This window comes from Marmota marmota, unplaced genomic scaffold (genome assembly GCF_001458135.2).
Source record: "Marmota marmota marmota unplaced genomic scaffold, marMar, whole genome shotgun sequence".
Taxonomy (NCBI): Eukaryota; Metazoa; Chordata; class Mammalia; order Rodentia; family Sciuridae; genus Marmota; species Marmota marmota.
The window spans coordinates 38,242,610-38,264,046 of record NW_026000093.1 but is presented as its reverse complement, the minus strand read 5'-3'; the positions used below and the strand labels follow the sequence as shown (position 1 = coordinate 38,264,046).

Below are 21,437 nucleotides of genomic sequence, written 5' to 3'. Positions count from 1 at the left end.
TTTCTTATGTCAAGGAATATTCTGCCCCACAGACTGAGTTTTCAAGCCCCCCCCCTTTTTTTCTGAGTGGTTTGTGATAGCTAATGTACCTGTACTGCTGTATTCCCGTTTGATTCATTTGACAGCATTTTGCATTTGAGTGTTCATATACATATATTTTCATTTACATTTTTATATCTGGATGCAGTCTGGTTTAGTTGCCTTATTTCTTGAGATGTATCTTAGGTAAACTAGTAATCTAATTAAAAAGCTATCTTATTAAAAGTCATAATTCTGAATTAAAAATAAAATCTCTTGTGTTTTTAAATGTAAATTTTTTCTTTTGGATTTTAATTTTGAGTCTAAATATGTGGATGGTAATATATATTTTGTTTTTATTAACCTTAAAAACCATGCATCACATAAAATGCACAAAACTGGTTATTAAAAATAGTATTAAAAATCAAGGCAATTGAAACCCATAACTAATGTTTATGTGTGAATTCTAGATTTTTGTTCAGGGACGTGTCCTGCTGTTGTAGCCATAAAACTTTAATTTAGTTGGGCACGGGGATGCCCTCCTATAATCCCAGTGGCTCAGTAGGCTGAGGCAGGGGGATTGCAAATTTAAAGCTAGCCTCAGCAAAAGCGAGATGCTAAACAACTCGGCGAGACCCTGATGACTTTAGAGAAATAAAATACAAAATAGGGCTGGGGATGTGGGTCAGTGGTCAAGTGCCCCTGAGTTCAATCCCTGGTACCCGCCCAAAAAACAAAACAAAACAAAAATCTTTAATTTGAAAATAGAGTGGACTGCCCCATTAAATGTTAGTCTTGTTGAGTTAGATTTAAAAATTGTATTAGAAAAGCCTGACTTATTTTTGATCTATATCAAATTCCAGTTATCATTGTTGAAATTGACGGGATATGAAAATAAATGCAAATACAGCAGCAATTAAAAGGCATCAAATTTTACTGAATTTTGTTCAGAGAACAAGAATTGATCCAGTTTTATTTGTGCTCAGTTTTTCTAAGTTAGGAAATTGAAAGAGGATGGAATTTATGAACCACTGACTAATAATACACAGAAAGTTAATCCAAGGTAATGATGAAGTGATTGAAGTTGGGCCAGAAAAATTCAGATTACTCTGCATTTCCAATAATTGCAAATAGCATCCCCCTCAACTGTTAACTCAATAGCCTCCCTTCCTATACTCTTTTTCTACTTGATTTGTGTTCAGGTATTTTCTGATCTAGAAGGACTTAGGACACCATTAAGAACAATCTTTGTCCCTTCTTTCTGTTTTGCTGAACCAGTGGTTTCAGGATTGAGAGAGCTGAAAAATGAATATAATGGCAGATACAAAAATGACAAATGTAGAACTTTTGGGAAATTTTTTTGCCAAAAAACAGTGCATTTATGATTATGTAAAAGTCCATATTCATTCCTTCACTTAGGAAGCATCTTTGTTTTTGTGCTATACACAGTACTAATACTGTACTAGAATAGGTGATATGAAGATAAATAAGATATAGATCTAGTTTTCCTGCATTCTTTTACAAAGGCTGCAGCAGTCATGTTTACAGATTTAATTTGTGTTCTAGGCCTTTGAAAATCCCCACTTAGAACAGACTGTTCAAGCTGGAATAAGCTAAAGCTAAGCTAAAGCTTTCTTTGATAAATTAAAGGCAGTCACTGAAATCTGTTCCTTAATAATTTGCAGCTTTGCCCACCTGCAACCTTTCTTCAAGTTGTGGTGCCCTTTAATAGAAACTGCATGAGTCAAAGTGTCCATTCAACCATGTCAGACACTTTAACCATATTTATAACTTTCTTATTGGAGGATTAAATTTCAGCTCTAAAGTGAGGGAAAATTCTACAAGCCTACCATTTTCTAGCCAGATAGACCCATGCTTAAGAACCAGAGTAAATGCACTCCTAGCTCAGGCTCAAACTGTAAGAGCCAATGTGCAGCCACTCACACCTAATTTCCTTGTATCCTCACCCAGCTCTAATTCCAGATTATACTTTCCTCACTTTTATTTGTTCCCCAATTCATCAAAATCTGTCATTCTTGCCACTCTATTAAAATTACTCTTGTAAACCATGATCTTGTCAAATTCCATCTTCAGCCCTGTTTTCTTAATCACTCTACATGCTCCCAAGGAGCACGTAAACTTGCATTTCAGTCTTCTATTGACAGCTTTTTTTTTTTTTTGGTACTGGGGATTGAACCCAGGGGCACTCAACCTCTAAGCCACATCCCCACCCACCCCCCTTTTTTAAAAAAATTCTATTTGGAGACAGGGTCTCACTGAGTTGCTTAGGGCCTTGCTAAATTGCTAAGGCTGGCTTTGAACTCCAGATCCTCCTGCCTCATCTCCTGAGCAGATGGGATTACAGGTGTGCACCACTGCACCCAGCCTATTGACATCTATTATTACTCCATCTATTCTCCTCCTTTGATTGGTGCTCCTCAGTCTTCTGAATAAAAGAGGTTTTTCTTTCTCTACCAGCCTTTTACAGAAAGGCATTTTCCCAGGTTTCTCTTAGATATTTTGTTTTTAGTCACATACTTTCTCACCACAACTGGAATAAGCTAAAGCTAAGGCTTCAACCTTCAGTCTTGTGGGTAACTTGTGAAAAACTATCTGCAGGTGAAGTCCCAAACTTTCCAGTAGCACCTAGTTTGGGTGCTCTTCTTTCCTGGGACAGATCGTTGCCCGACCTGATTAATTTTTCTTTGCCCCACCTGATTAATTTTTCTTTGCCCCATGATGTCCGTCTGTCTTTGTTCCCATCAGATAATTAGGACTATTGTCTGTCTCAGAAATTTTCAATGGTTCTAATTACTGTTCAGATACTTCATAACATATTCTCAGCCTAAAATTCAGACTCTGTCTTCCTTACAAACTGTTAGATAGGTAGTAATCAGTCTCCAAGTTCACAAAGCACATTATTACCTCTAAAGGTAACTTCTATTTTATGACCCAAACCAGGTTTTGTCCTGCAAACAATTCTCTTTGCAGATATTCTTGTCAGACTGGACAGAGCACTTTATAGGTACTCTCTCTAGCTCCCAGCACAGTGCTCATTCAGAATTAGAGCTCAATCATGCTAGTAAATAGACTAGGCACCCCAGTAATCCCAGTACTAAAGTGCATATCAAATTTGTGTATATTTGATAATTGTGAATGGATGGGTAAGATTAACAAATGAATTTTTTGTTCTTAAGTAAAATTTGACCAGACTTTTTAGACAATTTTATTTCAAACCTTCCCTCTTTCTTTCCTCCAGTTCTCCTTTCCCCCAACTGCAAAAATTAAAGTAATTCTAATAAAAATATTTCTAATATCTAGCCTATGGTCACTTATTTTTAATTGTATTTAAAATTATAATAATATAATTATAGTATGGTAAAGCATTTGAATAATTTTTTTTGAATGTCATGATTTTTTGACTTGTATTTCAAGATGAACAGTTAACCAGCAAACCACTAATAATAGGTTTAATATAGCCAGCAATACAAATAGGGCCAACTAAGAACTAAAGGCAAGCAACAAATACCTCCTCTTCCCTCTCCCAATCCCCAATTATAACATATATAAAGAAACAATAAAGAGAATACCATTGACAAAGTGTAATGGGAAAGAACATACTATTTTGAAAAACATAAGACAATACATAAGGACACAAGAATTTTGAATCCAGTATAATTACCAGGAACTAGCATAGTAGATGTGAGTTCCGGAGTTTCCAAGAAATCCACGTTACTTCTTTGGAATGTCTTGCTATAATTCGTCTGAAGGTGGCTGTATAAATGATTACAGGTTAAAGCTCTGTATTTTTATTTACAACCTTCCTAAATAGAGTACAGCAGAGGTCAAATTCAATCAAGATGGTAAGCTTTTGATTGATGTGGATAAGGAAGTAATCTGGATAGAGACTTTTTAAAATGGTTTTTTATGCTTAATAAAGACTCAATAGTAATTTAATAATTGTCATGAGAAATCAAGAAGATAAAACAATGGGAAGTATGATTTCTACAAAAATTTTTAACATAAGAAAGTATTTTGGCCATACTGGTGTTTAAAAAATAGGATAACTAAGAAAAGGGGGTGATAATTTTCCATCCACTGAGAATAAAATGAAATAAATGAAAACCATCTATTGCATAGTGTAGGCCTGGAATCATGGAATTGAATAAATTGCTTTTGACTCCCTTCTACATTGAAACACTAAAATACTATCGGTATAGTTTTGCTTTCATTATAGCATGAGTTTTTTTTTGTTGTTGTTGTTTTGTCTGCAGTGCTAGGGATGGAACCCAGGACTTGCTAGGCAAATGATCTGCCACTGAGATATTTAACTTTAGTCCTTAAAAATGCTTTCTTTTGAATCCACAAAAATAAAATTTCAAGGTGAAATATGTATCAACTGAATTTCCAGGTGTTAATTAATTCCACTACTATATTTAATACCCTTACAACATGGATTTATTGGAGAGCTGTATCTTCTATACCATTTAAAACCATCTGGAACTGTTTATATCAGAATAGCAAAAAATTTCTTTTATTCCATTTTTCAAATATACATTTATTATTTATCGGTAATCATTTTCAATTAAAAATTAATTTGTTTTTTATCTTTGTCAAACAGTGTCTTGACTTTTCCCCTTTATTTGTGGTATTTAAAGACATTTGGGAAAATTATGATGGTCTTAGCCATTTAATGTAGTTTTATTATAAAGTAATAACCAAAGAAATTATGAAGCTCCAATGTCATCATCATCCCCACCTTCCTTAGACACCCCTGCGCCTATCAAATTATTCTTGTCTGAAAGCATCAAGTTTTTTTGTTGTTTTGTCTGATGGTAAAGTGGAGGTCAATACCAGAAGTATCTGTACTTAGAGGGAAGTGTTTTCCTGTTCACCAAATAAACTCCTGTAGTGTGGGATTCAGGGTAAAGGTCAAGACTTTTTAAAGTGAGAAAAACAGAACGGAGCTTTTCTTACAAGTCTCAAAATTTCATCATGTATATAGCCACCTCCCTGGCTTCACAAAACAAATTGGCCTTGCTTAGAACTTACCTATTCCACACGCTACTGTTCTCCCAAAACTCATAAATCATATAGCGGGGTTCATTTGAAAGCTTCTGTATAGAAATACTGAAGAGGAAAAGAAAAGGCATATTAGTTGCTGGAATCAAACTAATTTTTCTAATCATCTCTAGATGTGTTATGAAACAATCGTCCATTTGTATAGGTGCTTGCAGAAAATAACAGTCTACATTCTGGCAATAATTGCTTTTTCAAATTGAAGATAAATTTGTTCCTTCCAGATCTTTGATGATCTTGAAGGTGGATCAAAATCTATAATATGTTTTAGAGGCATGAAGAAAGGAGTCTAACCAAAAAGACAGGCTGTGGATTTAATCTTGTAGCAAGGAGGAGCCACTAAATGAATTAGAGGGAAAGTGCCACAGTTGCAGTTGTGTTTTAAAAGATCCTGCTGATGGCATTGTGGGGTATGAATGAAGAAGTCATGCAGGTAGTGAAATAGCTTAGGTGAGAAGTGATACAGATTAAAATACAGAATAAAGAAGGGACACATTCATAAACTCATGAGTGGGAGATAAGATGTCTTTAAAATCTTACAGTACAGCTTTTTTAGCCTAATGTTTCATCATGTATTCCAGAAGTATCTGTGAAAAGCAAAATGAGGGGTTTGGAAAACAAGAATTTTGAATTTACCAGTAAAACAGTTAATGTAGATTTAGGATTTACCCAAGTGTGACCAGCAGGTGGCAGTAAACACACACAGAAATTTTATCACTTGTTCCCCTTTAGTTTTGCCTGTACACATGTTTTTTTTTTTTTTTCATAGTTGTTTATCAATTTGGTTCATTAAGGTATGATATAGCCAATATTGTTATTAGTGCTACTTTAGATTTTTCTCATCAAAGCTTTACTAAAGGGTCATATGCATTGAATTAAAAATGAAATTTGTGACTTCCTCATCCCAAGAATTTATGAATGAGCTCTTTGCTGGGAGGATTTCTTAAAATTTCTGCAAATTAATGCACACATGTGCTTTTGTCTTGGGGAGGGAGTCTATAACTTCATCAGAATCTTAAAAAGGAGTCTGTAATTCCCAGTCATTACTTAACAATTATATAATGCACACATTTTAATCCATGTCTATTTGCTTTAGGATAAAGTTTAAAATACTCAGCCTCATATTTCGGATCTTCGGTTGCCTCTGAAAACTAACTTATTACACTGAAAAACCCACTTACCATACTATCTGAAACTTTCATTTTCTGGACTAGCCATGAGACTATAAGAAATTCACAAAATTTTATCATAATGAAGTTTTTGAAGGATTAAAGATATCACAGTGTGATATGGTAATGGTTCAAAGAATGGCCCAACGGAACTACCACTCTTCACTGCTGATTAGCTATGTCACCTCAAACCCATTACTCAACCTGTTTCCTCATCTGTGCTAATGGTTTTATGAGGCTTAAAGGACCCTCCCCTTCCTCTCACCTGCCTCCTATCTGTGTGTGTGCCCTACCTAAATTCACAGGGCCTAACTAATGAAGAAAAGACAATAGGACACTCTCCTCACTTCTCCATATCAAGCTCAGGTCACCAGTTTATTTTATCTACCTACTGATGAATGGTTAATTGTTTTATGCACACCCATTAGTTCTTAAGGATGTCTCAGGGTTGGTTGGTACAATATAATCCACATTCATGACATGAAATTTTGAACACATTCAAGTTCTAGAACTTTTTAGCTGAGAGTGACTATGGAAATCATTTTGTCTAGCAATTAAGTGAATGGAGAACCATTAAGAAACAAACCAGTTTTGCAAAGGAAAAGGAGAAGCTGAGTCAATTTATCTTACAGGAAAAGGATGCTCTCTTTCCCTCTCCTTCACAGCAGGAGCTGATGGAGCAATTTTTCATGGTTATTGAGAGGACAGAGTTTGCAGCAGGCAGCAGAAATCTATCTACTCTCTCATACTCCCACAGTCTGTTTTCCTCTCCCTGGGGCCATTCTGGTGACTTCAGGTCATGTTCCCAACACACATTAATACAGTACTTTTGAACCTTAAAAAATGAATCTTGTGCCCTTTTTATAATTGTAAAACATCTCATCAATCCCTGGAGACTGCGATACACTGAAAAGGACTTACCTTCTTCATATCCTTACTAACCAAAAGAGAGTTTACTGAATTCTGCTTTCTGCACTTTACACGGTGGAAAGTATACATGGCCTCCTTTTGCATTTTCCAAATATTTGATTTTAAAAACTGTATGTATGTCCACATTGGTAAATATCTAGTTACTTAACTAAAAGGACTAGAATTGTGGTTTTTCATTTGTGACATTCTGAGACTGATGTGAAGTAGGATAACACAATAATGGAAGCTCAGAATTTCCTGTGTCTTGTAATAAAAGGACTGCTGGGGTGATGGGAGCTGTTAATGACACTGAGAAAATACTCAGAGGGATCAGCACAGAAACAACAGTACAGTGACCCTGCTCATGTTCCATGTCTTCAGTGGTGGGAGGCATGGAACTGAGCACATGGACTATCTCTCTCCATGCTCACAGCCATCTCATGGGGCTCTTCATGAGAAAACTGAGGCTGAGAGCCAAGAAGGATATTTTCCCAAATCACAAAACTAGGGCAATCCTATGTTTAATTCCAGAGCCAGATTTCTTAGCTGGGAAAGTATTCTGCTGTAGTATGAATAAAATATAATTAATCACCGGAAAGAAAAGAAAAGCACCCAAAGACAGAAAGTACGTGTTTATATGCACACACACTCAGATGCACACCCACATAAACACACATCTGCTGAAAAGCTTCCCCCAAGCAATATTTGAAGAGAATTATGAAATGTGGTTTAACAGGCTCACAAGGTAGGGATAAATTTGGGTGAGGAAGTTTTCTAAATGCAGGTGAGTTGGGGCAGTATTCTGAGCTGCAGACAGAGTACAGGCCTACAGAGACCTGCAGCTGGGTGCACAACTCTGGAAGGGTGAGTGACCAGATCTAAGGCACAGTAAGAATGAACAGATTATGCTGGAAAGTCAATAGTCAGCCACACAGGTATAGGTAAGACAGAGTGTTTTAGGTAAGGGGAACAATTGATGGCAGTGATATGGATTCCTGGGTCTGTGGACGGGGTAAACATAAGGTCCGGACAAACAGCATTTGATAAGAGTCTAATATTCGTTTGAGAGTCACTGCAGGTTCCTGATTAAGGAAATACTGTAACTGCTTCTGGGAAATTATTTTAGTAGCTGTTTATTGGGCTGATTGGAATAGAAAAACTCAAGATGAGTGATAGTATATTTTAGTAGCCTCAGATAACAGAAGCCTGAGCTGAGTAGTGGCCGTGGAAAGAAGAGAGGAAAAAGCCACTGCTGCTTTTGTGAAATAATCAAGATCTACTCTCTTTCTCCCCCACACAGTCTGCTTCCCTCTCCCTGAGCCTCTTGCATGGCCTCAGAGACCCCTGCAATTTCACGATGGTGGAAATAGTCATGAATCCACAGGGCATGCTACATTCAAGGCTTGATGCCTCCGAGTTGAGACCACATCTACAGAGGTGAAGTTAAATGAATGTTGGCTGAATTTCAGTCTATTTGAAACTCCTCATTCAAATAGTTCTCCATCTGATGTCCCTTGATGCCCTTAATGATTAAATCAAAGCAGGGTCCAATGATCAAAAAGAAAATACCCAGTTAAACTCTGCAAAGGGCATTACCCAGAGGGCTGGAGACTCAGCATAATTTAAAATAAAGATTTTCAAATGCTTGTCTTCTGGGCTGCACCCTCATCTAAAGTGGGAAAAGCTTTCACCTGGCTGGGCAGGGTCAGTCAAGGTCCTGTGCAGGGGCACTTACCGCAAGCAGCCACTCTGGGCGGAAGCACTCTCCACATAGTGTTTCAGAGCCAGCTGGAATTCTTCCAAATCCTCTTCTATCACAGACATCTGACGCTGCACGAGCATGATATGCTGGTGAGGAAAGGGAGAGGTTACTGAGGTGGCTGTCAGAGCCTCATTCAAGCTGACCCCTGATGTCCATCCTACCCTCCTCACAAAGCCAACAACCATCATCCAAAAGTGTGACTGAGGAAGCTCATGACCATGAGTGTTTTAGGTAAGGGGAACAATGGATGGCAGTAAAAAATTATAACAAGGCTGTAATATAGGGGGATTTTTTTCTTGCCTTTAGTAACAGAAGGTAAAGAAATAATGCATTTTCCTTTTAAAAGCAGTGATGCAATTAGGATCATTGGGAAGATTTTAAAATTACTTTTATATCAGAATTTCTGGAATGGGACCCAGGCACTGATATTTTAAAAAGTTATCTAAGTTCTAATGTGCAGCGAGGATGTAAACATTGGCCTAGAGTCACTTGTGTAAATAAACAGAGAAATCCTATTGTATGCTGCATAGTTCCAGCTTCTTGGATTTTATGATATTAGACATATTGTAACAATCATCACCAACAATCAAATTTCAAAAACAAGTGTTTACTGATGCATTTGCAATGGTGCATCAACTATTAACAGGGTTCTCAAACATATAACCCACTTACAAGAGGTCCTGTTCAAAATGCCATGACATTACATAGAGGCCCTGTTTAATGGATCACATTGGGTTGGATGCCACCTGTTTCCATAACATCCTATTACCATTACAGCAATTGTAGTTTGAAGATTTGCCTAAAGATCTGCCTGGGTACTTCTAATGAAATTTTAGATTTCAACATTAGCCCTTTCTTTTTCTTCAAGGTTTGGAAAAAAAATATGAAAGTACAAATAAGTATAAGAATTGGCATCAATCACAAAAGTAAAAAAAAATAAAAACAACAATGCAAATCTTGAATATAAAGAAAATCACTTTCAAGGTATTATCAGCCATTTAGCATAAGAGCTAGCATAAACCCCTGGCCTATTATCTCCCATTTCAGTGAATTTATCACTTCATGTTAATAGCTATTTGTTGAACACCATTTTTACTGCAGTCACTATGTTAGGCATGTGGTGCATTTCAACAAATGTTTCCACTTTGTGACAGGTAAGTAGGTGTTGGGTTCTGGGTGATGGATCAAGATAGAATCTCATCCTCAAAGGGCTTAGTAAAAGAATAAACCAGGCCAGAAAACTTAAGTAATAACATTAGGTGTGGTAAATTGCAAATTGACCAGAAGTATACCAAATTTTTGAGATGATTGTGTTGTTAAAGATTGAGCTCAATCTTAGAATTCTTTGTCTGTTCATGCCTTAATATTATGTTTGGGTCCCTGGGTATATATGAGCAGTAAGTTGGCTATGAATAAAGCATCCCCACCACCACCAAGAGGGGTAGTTCTCCCCAGTGGGCTGTTTCAGATGGTCATGGAGGATAATGGACCAGGAAGAATCTTTGGCAGTAAGAACAATGCAGCAGGGGTCCTCCCAGAATAGAGATCCAGTGTCTAATCAGAGAACTCCCCACTGAAAAATACCTTCCCAGCATGAATTCATCATTGCAATCAACCAGTGAACGCTCTGTTTCCCATTCATCCCTTTTCTGAATGGTAGTTTTTATGAAATTCATCATGGCCCAGTTTTATCATAGTGTATTCTCTCTCTATCTCTCTCTCTCTCTCTCTCTCTCTCTGTATGTGTGTGTGTGTGTGTGTGTGTGTGTTGTGGGGAGGGATAACTTACCTTGTTCTTCATTAGTTTGTCAGACCTCAAGGGACTGCATCCTAACCTTACAAAGAAGATTAAACATCATCCAAAGACTAGATTTTGAGCTAGAAACAGTAACAGTAGGAAACTTTGGGTGATCTCCCTCGAGGAGGGGTCTGTATGTGCTCTATATGTGAAAAGAGGGATGCAAATGAATATTTGGTGATCAGAAGGTGCAATGTGTCAGATTCCAAGTATGCTCATTCTTCTTTAGGTGTGCTGCTGGACTCTGTATTACATCCTTCCCAGCAAATAATAATGTAATTGTTTGATTGTAATCTGGTCACCAGACATACTGTGTGCTACCGTTGAGCCAAGATGTAAGGATGAGAGCCTCATCTGTATTCTTTTCTTTCCTTTTTGCTGGATGGATGAAGATCTAACTGAGGGATGGGCTAGCCACAGATCAGAGGACCTTGGGAGCTCTGAATTATTTTGTGGGCTGTTTATTAGACAAGGAACAAACTTTTGTTGTATCAGAACCATTCTCTGTGTTTGGATCCATTTATTTCCAAATTCTACTTGGATGGGTTCAACAAGTTAACTAAGCTTTGTTTAATTTTCTTTCAGGATCAGGGATTAAGATCCAGAAAATACAAGCCTATAATTATCTCCTAATGTTTTGTGGTAAACAATCTGCCCCCGTGTAAACTCTCCCAAGCCCTGGGTTTCAATATTAAGAACTAAGCAGAGTTAAAGTTAATCTCTGCAAAAATAATGTGAATATGTCCTTTGCAAAGAAATCAGCACAGATTTCTTAGTTAGGCATTTGTGATTAATAATGATACAGCTGGTTCTCATGGGCTTTCCTAATGAGATATATAAATATATCCACCAAACCACCATAATTCCTTTAATCTGAAGGCAATACTTATGTGATCCATGAGATGGGCTGTAAAAATGGCCGGAATCATTTAATATTCAAAGAGTTGAACCCAAGCCCTTTGAAGTTGTGAATTTCCTGCTTCTGTCATTAAGACATGGATTCTACCCCCACCCCTTAGATCTGGGTTAGCTTTCTAAATGGCTTTGGCTGATAGAGTGTAGCAGAACTGACAGTGTTCCAGTTTCAAGTTTAGTGTCCAAGAGACCTATTAGTTTCTACTCTTTCTCGGATCTCTGAGACTGTCATGTGAACAACACCTGCCAGAAGAGGGATCAGGAAACTTTTTCTGGAAATGGATAGATAGTAAATATTACCTGTTTCCTGTTGTAATGATATGGATCTGCTTTTGTAGTGTGACAGTATATAAACAAATGGGCATGGTTGAATTCCAATATAACTTTATGGACAAAAACAGGTGGTAGGCTGCTATTTGCCAACCCTGGTACTAGAGAATTAACAACCACACAGAGCAGACCAGAGACCCTACATATATGAGAAAACTCCATCAAGATCAGCAAAACCGATGTGCAGCTGACTATAGATACCTAAAAGAGGCTATTGAAATCATATGAACCATCCCATTGATCTCAGGTTAGATTTTTAACCTGCGAAATTGTGGTTATTGTTTTAAGCCATAAAAACGTTTAGGGTGGGTTATTATACAGCAATAGCTAACTAATTTTCTCATTTACACATATTGTTGAGAGTATGATTTGGAAAATTTAAACACTTGGCTTCTAGATTTTACTTTGCATCCTAAACAAGTCATATCTCTGCCTTCCATTCCTCAGATTTTTACACAAGACATAAATTTGTGAGGCACAGATAACCTGCCTAAGTTTGACTTTTTATAAATGGGGCCTTTTTATTAATACTTATTTTTTAGTTATAGTTGTACACAATACCTTTATTTATTTATTTTTATGAGGATCGAACCCAGGGCCTTGCACATGCTAGGCGAGCACTCTACCACTGAGCCACAAACCCAGCCCACAAGCAGAGCCTTTTGAGTTGTGGGTTATGAGGTTGGGAGATACAGGGAAAGAATCCTGCTGTCTTATTGGCATTTTGGAATATCTCCTCTGTCAAATATACAGCCTGAAAGCTTATCAAAATCTGGTATCCCAAGATACCAGTGCTCTGGTATCCCAGAGCACTCTTCCATGGTAAGATATTCTTTCATGATGCTACATTTTTGCTTCTCTGCTATAGAAGGGTAGTATACCTTTATTGTTTACCTTATGGAAATTTGTTGCACTGGAAATATGATGAAATGCTTGGAATTTCTTGAGCTTAATCTGTGTTTGCAGAATTGTACTTGCCATTAGCATAAGGCATCTGCATTTTTCAGGAAATGTCACTTGTTTTAATCTTGGAAGACAGATATCTTAAATGCAACTTACTTTTTTTTATGTTACTGGCTCTATTTACTACACTTAAAATTGTGTTCCAAGTATGTCTTCAGAGTTATCACAACCTTTCCTGTAGCTTCTAACTGAATCTTTTAACAAATATTGCAAAGTAAGACCATGTTTTGATAGCCCCCAATATGTTAGCTGGCAATAGCCCCAAACACTTAAGGGCTATGGTGGAATTAGTTAACTTCACAAGACATTATATACTGGCTTGATAAGGGTCGTGAGGCACCAATAAATATTAGATTTGTAGACAGACTTGTACCAGTGATAAACTCTTTTAGTGTAGACAGCAATGTGTAAAGAAAAGTTTGAGTTTCTGAAAAGCACAAGAATGTGCTCGAACCTTGCTTAAAATCATCATGACTTTTAAAAACTCCTTTTGAATATAGAACATATCTGGAAAGTGATCATCATGTCCCAAGAGTTCTTTGGTAAGAAGTGCCATACAAGGCACACAATGGAAATAGGCAGAAAAGATCTAGGTAGATCAACTGGCTAGACCCCAGTGATTGTTCTGGTTGGAGGGATTCCTTTAAGAAACTCACCTTTACCTCTAGTTGATTCATACCTACTGCTTACTGCTTGACATCTTCAAGACTATAAACTATCCCTAAATTTTCAACAAGTATTAAAATCATGGCTTAGGGACCTTCGGATTCAGATTTCTCCCTTATGTATGTTTATTTCCTATTAGGCTATAGCAAAAATAATATTGTGAAGCAACAAAGTTGTGGTCTTTATAATATACGTACTTTTAATAATTTGGAATATTTTTACAGTTTTATATATCACTATAGTGTTCTTTTGGTACAATGTTAGAACAAGTCAATGTTATACATACACATACCTATATATCATTTTTCAAAAATCCCACATATTCTTTCTGGTTTCTGAAAGCATTCTCTGGACCCCTAGTTTAGATTGTGTCTTCCTGCTGTGCAAAGCTATACCTCTCCATAGCAATTTTCATCACATTTTAGTACAGATTCTTTTTTAATTGCCTGTATTTCCTTTTAGTTTGTTTCCCAGACCATAATATTTACCATTTTATCTGCAGATCCTCTCACCAGACCTGGCACATAGGTGGTGGTTCAAGTTATTTGTGGAACAAAGAAATAAAAGATTCTTTTGCTTTTCACCATCAACTACGATTGTGTAATTAATTTTATGTATTTATTCATTCTAGAAGAGAATTTGAGGTGGCCCTGAAAACCCAAGGGCACTGCACAATTTCTATCTATCCCCAGCATCTCATCCTTTCTCTCCTATTTTATTTCTCAAGAGCAAGAGGTATAACTTAAAAAGAATTGGCTTCACTTTTACCTTGAACAAGTTACTTAATCTTTCATCTTAAGTCTTCTGATACATAAAATTGAAATAGTGGCATTTATAGCACAAAGTCTGGGAAGATTAGATAGAATAATGTATACAAAGATCTTGTCCGTAACAGGTTTGCAGTAAGTGTCACTTCCCTTTTTCTGTGCTGAGGAAAGAAAAAATAAGTGGGCTTAAGAAAATAAATCATATCCTAGACTCATCATTATATAATGGTTCATTGTTCAAAACACTAGGTATGGCAGCTGCTAGGGTTCAGGACTTTCACTATGTGTTCAAACAAGCTTACTGATCTGCTCTCATTTGGGAAATCTCATGGAACTATCCTGTTAGTGGCAACTTCACTAGCAAAGAGCAACTGCACTGCACTTGAGTGGCTAGAAATCTACTGAACACTTGGGTAGGAAGTGAGACGAGGGGGTGATGAGTGTAGCTGTTGGACAGCTGGGGCTCAGCTCTAGTATTCAAGCCTCTCTGGACTTTAATTTCTTCATCTATAAACTGAGGTCAACCATAACAGCACCTCAGTCAGCCACTGAGAGGATTAAGTGAGGTGTGTGTGTGGGTGGTCAGCCTCAAATTGGCACATAGTAAAAGCTCAGTGAAGATTAGCTTTTAAGAAACAAAATGTTGCCGGGCATGGTGGTGCATGCCTGTAATCCCAGCAGCTTTGGATAGTGAGACAGGAGGATGGAGAGTTCAATGCCAGCCTCAACAAATGTGAGGTGCTAAGCAACTCACTGTTTAAATAAAATACAAAACAGGGCTGGGGATGTGGCTCAGTGGTTGAGTGTCCCTGAGTTCAATCTCTGGTACTCCCAAGACCCTCAAACCCCCAAATGTAATGCAGATTTATTTTTGCTTTCTAATGTGGAATTTGTTTTTCAAATTCTCAGGCATTCAGTAATGGAAAAGGAATAATCTCTACAGTCAATAAATTGTAAAACTGGTTTTTGGCACCAAGACTGGTCTCTAAATATTTAGTGGTGTACAATTATTAGTACTAGCTGTGAAATAATAGTTAAAAATGGAAAACTGAGTGTAAGAATTTTTATAGGGATTGATAGTAACATATGTAATACATCTAATGAAATGATACATATTTTTTGACAAATATCTTATTGGTATTTCTGAGAAAAAGAACTGTTATTATGTATCTAATGCCAAAGAGCATAATTAGTTTTACCTCTACCTCTACATATGGTTGAAGATAGTTAAGGAATATCCCTTCCTGCTTCTAAACAGTATTGGCAACTAAAACACTTTGTCTAGTTCTATTTTTCTTAATGTATGTATCACTGAATCAATAATGATAGATGTGTTGATCTTTTAGAAGTGGCAGTGGCCTCCCTTGTGTCAAGGCCAGCAAATGGCATGGCTGCTACCTCTTACAAACAACCATGAAATTATTTTTTTCTCCCTCACACATAGAGGAAATAGTCTCACGTTAGGAAATTATTTAAAAATAGATCATTATCTCTTTCAATAAAGAAAAGTCATGGTCATTTCTTCTTGACTAGAGTATAGTTTTCCCTCCCTTCAGACCTATGAGATGATAACAAACACATGATCACAAGATTAGCAGTTCCTGTGTCTATAAATTGCACAAACTGGCTCTTCTTGGTATATGAGTGTTCCACACCCCATTTTTGCTTCCCCCCTGAACTCAATCACTTTAAAACCCAGGGCTCCTGATGAATTAACACAGACCACATCCTTGTCTTCATACAAATACTGATCATGTGAAAAAATATCTTATGTCAGGGGAAAGTGTGCACATGTTCAGGATTCTAATGATAGTAACCATTAGTAAACTTTTCTGAGAATCCCCAGGGCTTCCTTTGAAGACTCCATTTGTGTTCTGAGTTACAGCAGATGGGCAGAAGACTCGGTTCATTGAGACCTTTTCTGAAGTACATATTAGATTTCCACAAATCACAATTTAGCCATGCAAAATCAAACATGTCCATGTGTTACTTACTTTTTCAGTTTTTCACTGAGATAGTAAATAGTTTTTGAAGAAGTTAAATCGTATCTTAAAAATATATATCTCTAAAATTTTGACCTGGAAATGTACTTACAGATTTAGTATTCCCGTCAATAATTTCTTCTTCCAGTGGTTCCAGTTTGAGATCCTTCAGTTAGAGGAAGAAATGCAGGGGTCAAAACCAGAAATAAAATAGTTGAAATCAACATCATATATTCATATGGTAGTTCGTTCATGGCCAATATTGAACCAAAAGAACCTCATTCTCTGAAAGGAGATGAAAAAATTCTGATATATTAAAAACTGAGCTGTTTCAGTGAAGACTTCTTGTGCCCATTTATCAATTGCAAGGATATATTTCAGATATGTTCAACTCATTATTGCTTTAAGTTTACTTCCGTGATATCATTAGAGAGCTAAATGTAGGAGAGAGATACAAGAAAACAGAGAAGCGAAGCTTAGAAAGGTTAAAAAAAAAAAATAGAATGACTAGACCTAACAGGTGGTTTCTTTGGCTATGAGTGTTGCCACATTTCTGTATTTCTTGGGAAGTCATTATAGATGATTAGTCTATTGTTATAATGTATTTACAGAACAGCATAAATATTGCTTTATTAAAAAAGAAAGTCAATTAAAAAGTAAATGAGAATACTTTTGATATTCACTAAAAATCTAGTACTTCTATAAAGACCTCAGCATCTTCTATGATCAGCAATGGCTAAGAATAGTGCCCCCCATGAAACCACAGAACTTCATTCTATGAATGTAAAGCATTTCTTCCAAGTGAGAATTATGCACTATAATTCTTTCAAATGAAGTCAGTTGAAAGTTATAGAAATTCAGGCTATCTGGAATAACATAGCTTGTTAATAATGAAGCTATGTTGCTCTAAGCGTGTAGCTCTCCTGTGGTGGGACTTTAGGTGAGTGATTTAACTTGTGTGGGATTCACATTTATTGTCCATTCTGCCTTAAATTCTCCATTCTGAGAACTTCCTCTAACTGCTGCTTCTCATTCCCATCTCAGTTCAAATGTAACCTCCTTAGAGAGACCTTCTTGGACCACTCACTTTGAGGGTTCCACCTTCCATCTTGATCCTATTGCCATACTTTTCCTTCACAGCATCCCTTATCTGATTTTACCTTGTTTCTTATATTTGTTTGTTCATCTATCTCTCCAGATACCAAAGATTCAACCAGTTTTGGTCACTGCCATATTCCCACTGTCCGAATAGTGCCAGTAGATACTCAATAAAGATCAAACAAATGAGTGGCTGAATTCATGCCTATCTAAGTCATAACCTTTTCATGAAGGAAAAATTAAATAATAATATAGATATATAGAATATGAATTTAATATTAAAACATCATTCAACAGATGGAAACTGTGACATGGTAATCTCCCTGAATATTTTCCTGACACTATCTCAGGTACACTTTTCAGTTCTACCTTCTTTGATCTAAGGTAAGAAAAGCTTAAAACACATGGCGTAAGTGTGAGGTCTTTAATTACTCCCCTTGATGTGAGGATGTCCTAGGGTCTGACGATGATACACTGAAGACTTCATGAAGAAGGAAGAGGTTTTATTGTTGTCTTTCCCACTGTTTTGTTTAACATTAAAGGAGTTTTCTGCAGCATTCAAGTAAAACCTAAGGTAGAACCTCAGGATAGCCCATAAATACAGAGACCAGAAAGGACAGAAGGAAAACCTGAAGACACTTGCAGGCAAAAACAAGTGTTGTTTTTCTGCCACATGAATGGAATCGGGCTTGGTTTACAGTGTAGGAAGAATTTGTCATAAATACTTAATGGACAGAAAAGGCAGCATATGTTCCACTGCAGGCACACTGCTTTCTAATGGTGAGATCAAACCCAGAGCTAACAACTGTAGGAAACAAGGCAGTCAGCAGTGAGATGACATGCACTTGGCCACTGTTTGGCAAAATTGGGTAGTTTTCCTCTACAAAACTAATTCGGCACAGTACAGAATAAGTTGTAGAAGAAAACTGGACTTAGACTGCTTCTCACTCGTTAAGATGGCTCATGCTGAGCTCCACGCAGCTGGAGCCCAGGGCTGAAAACCATCCCCTTGTACTTTTAGCAAGCCTCCCAGACAGTTCTTGGAATAAAACCTCCTCATAGGAAGGGAGGGAGACAGAAGTCTGGGAAAGAAAGAGCTGTGACAATACCTGCATTTAGAATTGGAAAAAAAGAAAGAAAGAAGAAAGAAAAAAAGCTATGACCTAAGTTTGATCCATTTCTTTAAAAGTAATTGTATGGATTTCAGACACCAAATAAAGGCATTTTTTGCCAAGAATTTCAAAACCCCTTTAAAAAGAGGCTTGGCTACTCTTTAAAGGAATCGAAATTTATAACAACAGAATCTTTATATTTTAATAGGGTTTCGTCTTCAAAAAGGGGTCCTGAGTTTCCAGGACTTCCAACATTAGAAAAGTAATTTTCATAGCCAATGTTTTTTCATTTCAACTCACATGTCAATGAAAAAGAAAGGAGAGGTGTTGATCTACAATGAGCTCACAGTTTAGGTATTTGTTCCATAAGTGGCCAATACAAATTTAACAAAGATGCCCTGTCAGAGAGACTGGAGCTCTCTATACTCACCTGCTCTTCACCTGACTGTTTGACAGACTCTCCTTTTCATAAGACTTTCCCATCCTTAGGACCTGAGTTTTCATCTGTGTGAAGTTAGCATTTACAACCTTAACCTGTTAGCCTGGCTTCTTTCCTATTAACTGGGTATTTCTGTCTGGGTATCTTATTATACCTTGAAATTAATGAATCTGAAAAAGTAGTTTGCCTTCTCATGACCTAAGAAATCATCTCTCACTTGTCTCTCCCGCTTATGTTCATGGAATAATTATCCCAGACATTTAGGCTCAAATCCTTAGACTCTGCCCTGAGTTCCTATCATGCCCATTCAATGGTGCTGTTAATTTCACTTCAAATCCTTCAAATCTGCTGTCCTTCCTTCCTTCCTTCCTTCCTTCCTTCCTTCCTTTTCTCTCACTAACTTGATCTGAGCCAGCTATTGCCATTCCTGAGAACAGAGGATTTAGATGCACAAACCTGCTCTTTCATGCTATAGTCTAAGCTGGTTTCAGGGGCTCTTAACCTAGTCTGCTCTAGTTTTAATCTATTTTCATTTTTAAAACATCCAATTTGCATCTTCCTGCCTAATTTTTTACCTAAAAGATCTTTTTGGTTTGTCACTTATAAATGGCTATTGTTGTCTCCAAGACCAAGTCCACATCCCTGACTCTGTTGTTCCTCAAGGCCACTCATGATCTGGCCAAACTCTGTCCATACAGCTTTCTTGGTCACTACTTCCCCAGATAAAGACTCTGAGCAGAGTGGGTCTATTTGACTGCTGTTCATGCCTTCACTGTAGACTAATGTTTTACTTCTCCAAAGAAAGTATTAGCTTTTCATCAGTTTTTTAGCCAATCAACCTTACTCCAACCTAAATGATGCTTTTCTTTGAGTGGGCTCTCTTCTTTATTTCACCCAGTGCTCTAGGACTTTTAATCAAGGTGTTTCCCTTCCTCTATACAAGAGGCCAACATGAGATCATAGTGAGACCAAACTCTGGCTCCTGGGAATTGGAGGCTTGAGCAGAAGGTCAACAGATTGGAAATGTCTAAAACTCACTTATTCTAGTGGAGGTAGACTGAGAGGTTAAGTATTTCTTGTTTCCTAGATCTTTGGAGTTAGCTTATCTCCAGACTTTTCCTGAATTCAGGTCTCTAGACTATCTGTAGATTCTGTGGGTAATTCTATATCCTTCCAGAAAATTCTCAGTTTCATTAAATTACAGTGGTGATTTCTGTTGCTTAGAATCAAATTCCTAATTGATTCATCAGTTTTAAAGTTAAAAACTTAAACTTTTTCTGCACATGAGACCTTCCCAAGTTCTTGGTGACCATTCCCTTAGGTGAACACCTGTAGATGTTAGCAACCTGCTGCATTCCTTTGGCATATCTCCAACAGTCAGCAAGAATTTGCTGAACATTAGCTATGAATTCAAGTTCTGTGCTATCACACATTTTTTTTTTAATATTTATTTATTTTTTTTTAGTTCTCGGCGGACACAACATCTTTGTTTGTATGTGGTGCTGAGGATCGAACCCGGGCCGCACACATGCCAGGCGAGCGCGCTACCGCTTGAGCCACATCCCCAGCCCGCTATCACACATTTTAAAAAGTGATCTTTTAACTCTCTCTGTGTCTTTCAGAATACAGCCTGTTTTTAACAAGTATATTATAGATTCTTTAAAGTTAGTGATTCTCTCAAACATAAGTATTCCTTTCTGGGTGCCTAGTATTCACAGAAGACACATTTTATTACTGATTTACAAAGGCTGCCTCTACCATAAAACTGTATATTATTATACTATCAGGATTGCTTGATATGAACTAAATTAATCAATAAAAATCATAATAGCCAGCAACTATTTAGTTTCTAAAGGGATTTTTATCACATCTAAACTTCTTATTTATTGTGGAGGTTTAACATAAAATCACCAATTAACATGCTAAATTTCTAGAAGTCGAGTGTAGAATCTCATTTTTGAGCCATTTCCAGGACTCAAATTGACTTTCAAGACTTCAACTAGGTCATCTCCAAAAGCTGCCATTAGCATCATTCAAGCTACCCAGGACACTTGATAATCTAAGAACCAGGAAGTGCAGCTGATTTAGTTAATTCTCTACCCTTGATCTTATTTTAAATATAACCTGCAACAAGAAGAGGAGGGAGAATTAATGTGAGCATCTGTATTTGCTTTAACAAATAAATAAACCACCATGATTACAACAACAAAATTATCACCAAGCAGCCATTCTTGAGATTGCTGGGATCCTGTTATTCTATCCTTCAGACACCCATGGATACTGAGGCAATGAGGAAAACTGGGTCAGAATAACTTGAAAAGTAGAAGAGAGAAGAAATAAAAGAAGCACACACCTTCTTTTCCAGTCTATCGATTAATTTCTGGAGTCTGTTGATCTGGGTCATCCACTGGTTGTCTTCTTCTAGCAAGC

The 21,437-nt window shown here is 37.0% G+C and overlaps 1 protein-coding gene across 1 annotated transcript in view; it reads right to left on the bottom strand.

The window, feature by feature from the left end:
• The window catches only part of Necab1 (N-terminal EF-hand calcium binding protein 1), a 146,588-nt gene that overhangs the window by 5,245 nt on the left and 119,906 nt on the right, over positions 1-21,437 (bottom strand). Inside the window, exons 8-12 of the mRNA XM_015485766.2 lie at positions 21,361-21,437; positions 16,471-16,524; positions 8,911-9,023; positions 5,071-5,148; positions 3,701-3,792 (exon numbers count right to left, since the gene is read on the bottom strand). Coding sequence (XP_015341252.1) covers positions 3,701-3,792; positions 5,071-5,148; positions 8,911-9,023; positions 16,471-16,524; positions 21,361-21,437 — 414 coding nt within the window. The remainder of the gene's footprint in view (positions 1-3,700; positions 3,793-5,070; positions 5,149-8,910; positions 9,024-16,470; positions 16,525-21,360) is intronic.